Raw genomic sequence first — 12,009 nt, 5'->3', positions numbered from 1 at the left:
ACTCAAAGCTCCCCAACCCTAAACACATGGTTGGTTTTCCTGGCATGCCTAAGACTATCAGGTGTAGCGAGCCCCACCTAAAATCCATTGTGACTGACTCCTGCCCTAACCAAAGACACTTCTATGAGGTATGACAGATTACTTCCCAGAAGCTGACGGGAGAGGCCAGATTCTCTTTGAGCAAGGTCAAATTCTTTATTACATATCATTACTCCATCTGCTTCCATCTTCACTGTATTATTACTACAGGACTGAGGACCCTAATCTACCACCTCTTTACATGTTCCCAAACGACAACCTCTCCTCAGCTTCTACTGTTTTCAAATGTGTCCTTCTTCAATCCTGTTTCCACACCTGAGTTTTCCTCAACTCTGACTCTCTAAGAAATGTAACACTTCAATACACTTATGTATGCTTTAAACCTGATCTAGAAATTCAGTTGTATCTACTTTTTTATTCGCTAGTGGAATAACCAGTGGAATGGATGGAACTCAAGGCCCTATTGTTGTCCTTTATAACCTACGGACTCTTGGCCTTGCTAATACTAAATCATATCTTCAATTTATATAAATCTTTTGAGCAATTGTTCTGAAATTCATTTTGGCATTTTATGTTCTCAAATTCTGTCAAGCAAAATAAGTTTTAGGCAAATAACAGCCTCCATAATTCCTTTATTTCAATTTTAAATTAATCACTTGTCGACAACTTTAAGTGGTAAGAAATGACTTACAGATATACTTAAAAGTACTGAATTGACAGCTAAATTGAATGAAATGTTTCTTAGGGCAGTTATTTTGTCATTTACGCCAATTAAATTCAAGGTCTTTTTACCTCATCTCTTTCCTGAGCTGTGGAAGTTCTAGCTGGGGCATCCAGAGAGATGAATACCAGCTAATCTCCATTTCCACTTTTCTGCAAGCTTAGGCTTGGAGAAATGCGCCAAAGAAAATGGAAACCAGGATGTTAAACAGAATTGAATCAACATAAAGTGACCCCCAAATAGAGGAATGGAACAAACTTTTAGGTTAGAAAATACTGCTAAGGACCTGCTTCTAATCAGAATCAGCATGTGCAAAAACTCACTAGGCAGATAGCAGTTATGTAGACAAAACACTGAACTTCAGTCAGGGGACTGGGTTCTGGGCCTAGCTTCCCAAATAACCAAAATCATTATTCAAAAGCAACCAAAAAGTACTAATCTGTAGGGAAAGAAATGGAGCAGGTGACAAAACAACAACATTGTATATATATGAATACTAAAGTTGTTATGGTAGAAATAAAATCCAAACACTTTAGAATCAGAAGAAATCACAGAGATAGAATTAGTCTGATTGCCCCAGTGCATAAGTAAGAAAACTTCTGAATACTGCCTTTACACATTAGGATGAAAGGAATAATTTTAACTCTGATGTAATAAAACAATGTTTTTTAACATCTTCAACTGTATATCAAATTAGATAAGGATTACATATATATCATAAAATTAATAAATCAAGGCCATTTTTCTATATAATTCATGTCAAATTTAATAGTCTCTTCACTGATTCTTTGTACTGAGAAAGGGTATTTTCATTGTCCCCCTCATTCTTAAGACTAACAACAGACTTTCTGTACTCTTCAACTTCTTCAGTACCAAGGAGCTCTTCTTTACTTAATTCCAGATCTTTCTCAGCAGCTTTAATTTGGAGAAGGGTTTCCAGGATGTTTTTTTCTGAGGAGCTATCTTTCCATACATACTCTTCCATGTCTGCTTCAGTCTTCTTTTTCTCCCATTCTTCAGCTTTCTGAAAGGAAAAAACAAGTTCTGAGTTCTGAAAATTATGACTCGAAGTCTGGTCCACACTCTGTGTGTACACCTTACCTGACCTCCCTTATCCAGCACTGCTGTCCACCTGCACCAGCAGCTTTGGGCTGCACACTCTGTCACATGAGCACCTCGTTACCACTCACTAATTCTACCCACATAATTTACACTTTATCTGCCCTGCAAATTGCACTTACAAAGCAATACTGCTTCCCAAAAGATGTAGAAAACTCACTCCCTGCAACTTTCCAGTCCCTAAACTCTAACTCATCAAACATTTCAAACTTCTGAGGTTCCAAATATGAGAGTTGAAAGGAGACTGTATTTACCTTTGTAACATGCCTCTGGGAATGACAGGGAAGACCAATTATTACAATAAATTTAAAATATAAAGTTTATGTGAGTTTTAGTCATAATGACTTGATAAATTCTGGAATTTTGTCTTATTATCTTTATTTTCTGTTCCTATAATGGAAACAATTTTCATTACTACTTACTTTTTCTTACAAAAATTATTACCATGTTATTTTAGGGAACACTGGTAGGTTTTAGATTAATATAATTCAGATTTATGATTTAAATGAAGATGTAACACTCTGAAAAAAATCAAGCAACACAGCTAATATGTAATATGCCCTGGTTCAGAGACATGCTGAATAGCAGCCACATTCTTTCCAAATTAACACATAACAATATTCTGAGCCACAGGCTATTATGGAATGATCCACTAGTCTTACAACTTTGGAAGGTGGTAAACCCTTCTAAATTATAAAGTTTTTAAAGTATTAAAAGTGAGACAGATTTGTAAGGCTGTCAGAAATAATATTTTAACTCTGAAAACTCCTCTTGAAACAGACCACAGCTTGAGCAGACAGAGCTCCAAGGCTCCTCAGAGCCAAGTGAGCACCAAGAAGGAGGCAAACAGTCTCCAGCCATGCCACCCTCCCATCCCCACTCCCGCTCCAAAAGCCCACGAAAATAGAAAAGCACTAGAAATTTGTCCCTCAAAGGATAAAGAGGATCCCCACCAAAGGCAAACAAGCCACTGCGGAGGCCACCGACTCAGCAAACCCCATTCGGATCACTGAAGCCCAGGAAAGGAGCTCCTCCCCCACAGAGACCCACAAGAAGAAGAAACCCTCCTTTAATCCTTTAAACTGTGTGTGCTTTCCTTTAAGAGAAACAAACTGATGTAGGGTGTTTCCTCAGATCCCAGATTCCTGAGGCAAAGTGGGGTCTCTGTACTCGCAGCTCCCCTACGTCTGCCCCACCTCCCTATACTGAATTTATGGCGGAGGACAATGTTCCAACTTACATTCTAGAAACATCGTATCTGGTTGAGAATCTGCTCTGCACCCTCTTTTTAGCCGGTAGGGAGGCTTTCGCTTGGCAGGGGGTCAGGGATAATATGAAATAACTTCCTGTTATGCCCCGCCCCCAGAGCCCTGTTGCAAATAACTCCTAACAGCCAAACTCTGAATTTGTACATTTAAAAAAATAACTGACAAAATTACCCCACCATACCTAATTCTTACTGTAATATATGAGGAAGGAATAAATGTCAGCCCCTTAAAAAAAAATGTCTGAAATTAAATATATCACCGGCCTATCTACTCCTGCCAATGCTTTAAATGTTCAAGACAATGTCATAGTTTCTTCATAATTCTAACTTACAAGTGAAATAAACTTAAGAGGTCAACACATTTTATAAAGCATTAAGTAAAACAGTCACTCCATCTCATTCTGAACTGTTAGACAAGAATTAAGAGACCTAACTGTTTAAAAAATTATGTTTCACCTAGGTGTTTCTAGATTTTAACTGACTTGAAATAGATGCTTAATCAGAGGAGATAACCAAAGTAAATCCACTAACAATTTTCAACATTTTTTATCTTCCCCTTATATTTGACATATACAATTCTACATTGGTTTGCCAAGGTGTGTTCATAGGTATGCCATGATATTGATTCCCTGAGCACCCAGGTGCCACGTGAGCCTGGTGCAGCAGGGGCAGCCACAAGCATCCTCCCTCCTTTATTTATCTCAGCAGAGAATTTGTGTGTGTGCAGTGACATGAAAAAGGTTAGGAAATCCTAAACTACAGGATAATGCACATTTATACTTACTGCTGTTCTAAATAGTCTTTGGTAAGGGAAAGTCACATATTCTGTGAAGGGCATGGCTTCCTACCAATCCTGTACAGATACAATGCAGTGCTGGGCTTCAGCAACAAGCCAAACAAAACTCTAGTTTTCTACATATTCTAGCTTTAGGATCCAAACTCTGCACAACTAAATATAAATTCCAAGATAATAATAGTAACAATCTCCCAAACTGAATACTTACTATATACCAGGTACTTTAATACTTACACGTATATATTAATTATTTAATATAATTCACATTAAGACATACTGGGTTAGATCTTGACATCTCTACAGATAAGAAAACTAAGTATTACAGAAGTTAAATAAAGGGGCACAGTCACCTGGGAATGTTTCAGATTTCAGAATTTTTGTATTTTAACTTGTAAAGTTAACGCAGCACGCACACAGTAAATTTTGTAACATCTCCAGAGGAGGTCTATGGCAGCACCCCCTAATCAAATATATTACTACTTTTCTAGCAACATGTATGAATAGTCACACTAAATGGGATTAACAAAGGCTATAAATAGCTTCTCATCCATTCAGAGTTCATTTTGCCACCAAATAAGTTATGAAAAGACTAGCAATTTCCAAAGCTTTTTTCATTTCAGAATTACAGGTAGAGGGCTTTATATCTGTGATTCCCTCAAGGTCACACAGGGAGGGGTACGGCACAGTATTTACCATGGGCTTTGGGGTTTTACAGAACTGAGTTTAAATCCTACCTTCATCACTTACTACTGTGATAGGCTTGCATTTCTATAAGAACTGACTCCCCAGAACTGTTCTGAGGATTAAAAGAAGGAATAGCTACATACTTCAGAGTACCTGGCTCATAATAAACACTAAATAACCATTTACTACTAATATTACAACTTATTAAGAAGAAGAATAAATAAGAGTAGGATTCAAACCCTTGCTGGCACACCTCCAAAATCTATGTTCCCATGTCAAGGGCGCCACTACCACCATCAAGCAATAAAGTGAAACTTTAAAGGTAAATATAAACACAAGAAGTGTCCCAATGTTTTGCCATCATTATTCCCACTCACAAAATCATATGACTGATATTTATCAAATGTAGATTAAAAAAATACAGAAACAAAAGGTCTTTATCACTGATAGAAAGGTAATATTTTTCATGCTTATTACTTCTTGATAAATGTTATCACTGATTAGATTTAATTTTCTCAGTTAATAGCGTGTTCTTAAAAATAACTGAATTATCTCCAGTTTTCCAGCAGTCTCCTTTGGGTGAAGGCTTTTTATGTCTAAGCAAATGTAGAAAACACAAAAACACACACACAGAGAATTTACCTCTTATAAAGACCTGTCTCAAGAAAAAGAAAGCTACTTTTTTGAAGTCCTATGTTACATGTATCAATAAAAAAGATCTTTAGAATTTCTGTTTTTCAAGCAGGAAAAATAAAGATTAATTGTTAGCACTATATTTATCTTTTGAGGGAAATCTTTTATAGTCATTAATATATAAGTTTTCACAGACGGCTGCCATCCAAATGGGGCTTATCATTGAAGAAAGAACAGAGCTAAATGGAAGAGCTGTTGGTTTAAATGATATATTAAGATGCAATCCCAATGGACCTTTCATAGGGACCTCTTGAATTCTGGCTCCCGGTTCGGTATGGCTAATGGGAGGCACCAGCAAGACACCTAGAGAATGATGGAGAGTGAGGTCAGGGTTGTCCTTCCCAACTCTCTCCCTGATGGGGGGGATGCCCCACAGTTCTTGTCAGGTGGCCCATCCATACAGCTCTCTCTCCGGTTCTGCAGCTCCTCCCTCCCCTGCCCCTTCAGATATGCGGTGTGATGGCACCCCACTCTCACCACCCCTGAGAACTGCACCCTCACTTGTTTCTGTTACTGAACCTTTGTAAAATGTCTCCTTAATAAAATATCCTGAAAATGAAGAAAAACAAGCAATTCCAAAATCATCTTCTAGTAATGATAAAAAGGTAATAACACTGTATATAATGCTTGTTACTTGAGGATATTTTTCATATAAGAGGTATAAATATAAAATCCTTGAGGGAAAAAAACTCCAAATTTCTTTCTTTTAATTTTACATTAAGATTTCCACTTTCAAATAGGATGTAACAGGTCACAGGATGCCTCTGCTTTGGCTACAACTGGAAAAAAGCCAGGTAATCAATATACCAGAGAGTTTTATTTTTTTAATTTTTAAAAAATTTTATTTTATTTAATTTATTTATTTATTTATTATTTATTTTTGGTTGTGTTGGGTCTTCGTTGCTGTGCGGGGGCTTTCTCTAGTTGTGGTGAGTAGGGGCTACTCTTCGTTGCAGTGCACAGGCTTCTCATTGTGGTGGCTTCTCTTGTTGTGGAGCATGGGCTCTAGGCACCCGGGTTTCAGTAGTTGTGGCACGCAGGCTCAGTAGTTGTGACGCACGGGCTTAGCTGCTCCACGGCATGTGGGATCTTCCCAGACCAGGGCTCGAACCCGTGTCCCCTGCATTGGCAGGTGGATTCTTAACCACTGCACCACCAGGGAAGTCCCACCAGAGAGTTTTAGAATCAATTTGGACTAGATCAATGTGAATTCCAGGCTGCAAGCATATGGGGAGCATCCTTCTGAAAATCCCTAGCCATTTTCTTCCCTGAGTCCATTTTCCAATTCTGTATCAGACTGGCCCTTGGCCCACACAGAAGAACTCTACTCGGGAAAAGAGAAATGAGCAAGGTTTGAGCTGTTACCCAGGGCTTGTATGACAGATTGGAATTGAAGAGCCCCAAACATGACTGGTTTTAGCTCCAGGGCTACTTATGGGAAGCTGGGGAGGCTGAATCAAGCTTCTGAAGAGCAAATCTCCTATAATCTCATAGTGTTTAGGAGACAAGGTCCTACTAGAGGGAGGAAGTCCTATTTCACACAACCAATCTCCCTCTCAAGACATCTTCCAGATTCTGCTGAAGGGCTAGAAGTTAACAAGTTAGGCTCAAAACTTCTGAAGAGCACAAGTGACTCTTAAGCAGACTTTGAGATGTGGAAGCGGACTCACCAAGTTCCCAATCAAAATGCCTGAGAAGAGACAAAGGTGAACTAAATCTTAAAAAACTGTAACCCAGCCCTCCTCCAGCTCAATTCTGATTGCATTAAAAAGATAAGCCCCTGGGGCTTCCCTGGTGGCGCAGTGGTTGAGAGTCCGCCTGCCGATGCAGGGGACGCAGGTTCGTGCCCCCGTCCGGGAAGATCCCACATGCCGCGGAGCGGCTGGGCCCGTGAGCCATGGCCGCTGAGCCTGCGCGTCCGGAGCCTGTGCTCCGCAACGGGAGAGGCCACAACAGTGAGAGGCCCGCGTACCGCAAATAATAAAAAAAAAAAAAAAAAAAAAAGATAAGCCCCTGACCCTCTCTGCCCAAGAGAAAAAAGAGGAAATTCTTTCTGATGGATGACATCAATTGGAGCTTCTATGGGTCTTTTACATACAATGTCTGGCATGCAATAAACAATTACCAGACACTTGAGACATTTGAAGAAAATAAAATTAATCAATAATTGTGATATTTGCTGTGTGTCCTTCTAAATTCATTTTTTTAAAAAGCACAGCTATGATTACATTTCATTTATAATTTCGTACCCTGACTTGTAATTCACTGCCAAATTTTTATAGCTTCTGAAATTACACCCAGGATTGAAGTGGGCAATTGCTTAAGAGTTTCTTTTTTTGTACTGTAGTTGACATGTATTAATTTTAAAGCATTAACAATAACATATTCAAATTACTGGGGGGGCAATTAAAAATACCAATGTAAGCTCAAACTGATCACCATTCAGGCAGTTTGATTAGTTTGTAGACTTCAATTTTAATAACTTAACTATTAAACATTTACAATTTCACCATTTAACTTATGTATGTACACAATAAATATACATATATACAGTCTCTTTTCTTCCCTGCCTACCATGAGAGAACCTGCTCTGACTACAGCCCTAGAGGAAGGAGCCTTCCATTCCACATGATCCTGTTCTCTTTTCTCCGCAGCTGGCTCAATTATTTACTCACTCATTCGTTCACTCAGTACATATTTGTTACACAACTACTGTCCCAGGCACTGTCTTGCCCTAGAACTGCCAATCTAGTAGGAAACCTAGAGTTGAGGAGGAACCGGGCAGATGAAGACTGTGATCCCAGTAGAGGAAGAGCATCCATAAAGGCTGGAGGCAGGAACGAGCTAAGGACATTCAGGCCTGAATGAAGGCCAAGGTGAGGAAAGTGGCATGGGATGAGTAAGCACCTTACATATATTAATTCATTTAACTTTCATAACAACCCTATGAGGCAGTACTATTACTACCTGTTTTCAAATCAGGAAATTGAAGCCCAGAGCAATTAAATAATCTGCCCCAAATCATACTGCTTCTTAGTGGTAGAATGTGTTCCAAGGAACACAGAAACACGGAAAAAAGAACAAAAGAATAACTTAATTTGACCCTATCATCTTTTTTCTCCTTGTAAGCATGAATTCAATACAAAGAAAAACACAATAGCTACTTCATGCAGTGGTCAGTGAACTCCAATCTAATAGAAAGCAAAGAAGTATCTGTTCCACTAAATACACAAATGTGTCACCTTCTACCATCTTATTTATAACTCCCTTTGCCTAGAACATGAATCACAGTAATATTCCACTTCTCATGATTACAAGCAAGGCATTGTGCTAGATGAGGAAAAACAGTTTTACTGATTAAAAAAATTCAAGTTACTTGAAAATCATAAAAAATAGGAAAAAGTAAATATCCATAATGGATTAAAAAGCTACTGCCAATACTTTTAGTTATCAAAGCTAAATTTTTAACTGAGCATGTCATGGAATTCAATTCAAATCAGATCAGTTTTTAAAAAATTTACTGAATGCTGATATGCCAGACATTGTACTAGATGCTGGGAATATAAAGATGAATGAAATACACAGTCCTGTCCTCAGTGACCTCACAGTCTAATGGAGCCGGGCAGACATGTATACAGGCAATTACCATAAAAGCAATAAAAGGAATGCTAACTGACAGAGGGAGAAGGGAAAAAGGATGGGAAGAAACATCTGAGACAGGTTACATCTGAGGTGTATTAAAGGATTCCTATGAATTTGCAAGTCTGATCAATTTGAAAAGGGATTATAAGCGAAGAAAACAGCATATGCAAAGTTATGAAAGAACACATTATGTTCATTATGGTACAGGATACATAACCTACAATTCCTGAGTAGCTGGTAATAAGGTGGTAAATTGCTGTGAATAGACATACTAAGTAGTTTAGATTTTATGCTAGGTAATGGGGAACCACTGAAGGATTTTATAAAGGGATATTTTATAAAGGGATATGATATCTTGCTAGGAGTAGCCAATATTATCCTACAGATTCCATTAACATATTAACATTGTCAAATATAAATTAGCATCATGAATTAAACTCATAGAAGCAAATGTTTGTAGAGAACTTCCAAAATAATATAGCATTAGAACACTTTTCCTTTAAATATTTGAAAAAACACATAATCAAATGAAAAACCTGACCTACATATAGCCCCAAATCATACATCCATGAAAATTAATTATCTCAAACTGCTGCCAAGATATTTCTTAAAATTGGGGCATAATTATTGATTATTAATAATTTTATTAATAGATCATTAAAAAGCTATACCAGTAAGCTAATTATTGCTAACATCTAACAAGTATGCTACATTTTAAATTACTGAAAAGGGAGTTTCTTTGTTACTCTGTCACTTTACTTTTTAAGTTGAAAACCTACTTCAAAAGTCCATTTTTGGATCTCCAAAAGAATAGACAATGTTTCAATAGCTGTTATTAAACATTTAGTTTAATATTATTAAATGTTATTAAACATGTAGTTACCTAGCACTGACCCAGATATTCTGAAGAACAAAATACAGTAAGATCAGATGCATGTTAATGAGAGTCTTACAAGATTAGTTAAAAGGACAAAACATACAGGGAAAACAACCCATGGAACATGGACTAAGGCAACTTTTGTAGTCAAGAAAATAAGACAGTATAATTTGCCATCTATGCAAAGTAGGAGTCAAAGAATAAGAGGCTCAAATATATCTGATAAAGGATTAATATCCAAAATATATAAAGAACTCATACAACCCAATAGCAAAAAAAAAAAAAAAAAAAACACAACCTGATTAAAAAATGGGCAGAGGAGCTGAATAGACATTTTTCCAAGAAAGACATTCAGATGGCCAAAAGGCACCTGAAAAGGTGCTTAACATCACTAATCATCAGGCAAATGCAAATCAAAACCACAAGGATACCGCCTCACACTCATTAGAATGGCTATTACCAAAAAGACAAGAAATAACAAGGGTTGGTGAGGATGTGGAAAGAGAACCTTTGTGCACTGTTGGTGGGAATGAGAAGTGGTGCAGCCACTATGGAAAACAGTATGGAGGTTCCTCAAAAAACTAAAAATAGAGCTACCATATGATCTAGCAATTCCACTTCTGGGTATTTATCTGAAGGAAATGAAAACTCTAGCCCGAAAAGATATCTACACCCCCATGTTCACAGAAGCATTATTTATAATAGCCAAGACATGGAAACAACCTAAGTGTCCATGAATGGATGAATGGATAAAGAGTAAGTGGTGCATATATATGCAGTAGAATATCATCCAGCCATAAAAAAAGAAGGAAATTCTGCCATTTGCGACAACAGGGATGAACCCTGAGGGCATTATGCTAAGTGAAATAAGTCAGACAGAGAAAGACAAACAGTTATGATCTCACTTATGTGTGGAATCTAAAAGAACAGAAAAGAAACAAAAAAACCCTGAACTCATAGAAGCAGAGAACCATTGGTGGTTGCCAGAGGCTGGGGGTGGGAGGTGGGTAAAATGGGTGAAGGTGATCAAAAGGTACAAACTTCCAGTTATAAAACAAGTAAGTCATGGGGATATAATGTACAGCCTGGTGACTACAGTCAAGAATGCTGTATTGTATACTTGAAAGTTGCTAAGAGAGTAAATCTTAAAAGTTGTCATCACAGGAAAAAATTTTTTTATTAACTTTGTGTGGTAATGGATGTTAAGCTGACATACTGTGGTGATCATTTTGTGTTTTATATATATATATACACACACACACACACATACACACAAAATCATTATGTTGTATACCTGAAAATAAGATATTACATGTCAATAATATCTCAGTTAAAAAAAAGAGGTTCGAGTGGGTATCAAAGCCTTGAAGGATATACAAGAAATAAATAGTAGAGAAAATAAAATAAAAAGTAGAAATAAAAAGTAGAGAAAAATAAAAAATTAAATAGTAAATTATATAACCTTTATAACGTTTTTTATAATATTTATTACTAAACCAACTTGCTTCTACTAGTGTTCCTCAACAGAAGAGACAGTGTTTTCTCCTTAGGTATTAATCTCCATATCCAAAAACACCAAGCAAATAAGAGGCAACCAGTAAACATTTGCTCATCGATCAATAAACAGTTCATTTTAATGAAAGCACACTTAATATTTGCCATGAGGATGGTTTACTCTTTCATAAACACTAAAACACTGAAAGAGGTGCCTTTTCACACACCTAGTAAAATGCTACTACATCAGTTCAATATGTTCACAGCCTGGCTCTGAATTATTTTTCAGTCTCATCTCCTACCTCTGCCCTGTTGGTCGTGTACCCTGGCCACACCAACTTCTGCCTGCTCTCTAAACCCACCAGGCCTAGAGTCCTTCACCTACTGCACACTCCTACTCATCTTCCAAAACCAGTCACCACTTCCATGATGCTTCAAGGGAGAATTAATCCTTGTATGCGCCTCTCACAGCACTATGTTCCAACCTCCCTTACCTAGTGAAACAGACTATATTATAACCACCAAATCCCTCTAGGAATAAAGGTACCTAAAACAGAGGCTCATTCATTTTGATAATCCGAACGATACCTATCACTGTACCTTGTAAACAAGAACAAAATCATTGATGAATGCTAAGAAGAGAAAACAATAAATGTCATTATTTATGGAAATCTATG

The 12,009-nt window shown here is 37.4% G+C and overlaps 1 protein-coding gene across 2 annotated transcripts in view; it reads right to left on the bottom strand.

The window, feature by feature from the left end:
- Nucleotides 1-472: 472 nt before the first annotated feature.
- The window catches only part of MRPS35 (mitochondrial ribosomal protein S35), a 42,528-nt gene continuing 30,991 nt past the window's right edge, over nt 473-12,009 (bottom strand). For both annotated transcript variants that reach the window (XM_004270893.4, XM_033430192.2), the window contains one exon: nt 473-1,784. In XM_004270893.4, coding sequence (XP_004270941.1) covers nt 1,515-1,784 — 270 coding nt within the window. In that variant the 3' untranslated portion in view covers nt 473-1,514. The remainder of the gene's footprint in view (nt 1,785-12,009) is intronic.

This window comes from Orcinus orca, chromosome 11 (assembly GCF_937001465.1).
Source record: "Orcinus orca chromosome 11, mOrcOrc1.1, whole genome shotgun sequence".
NCBI lineage: Eukaryota > Metazoa > Chordata > Mammalia > Artiodactyla > Delphinidae > Orcinus > Orcinus orca.
Note: the sequence above shows the minus strand (reverse complement) of the source record. Positions and strands in the feature narration are given on the sequence as shown.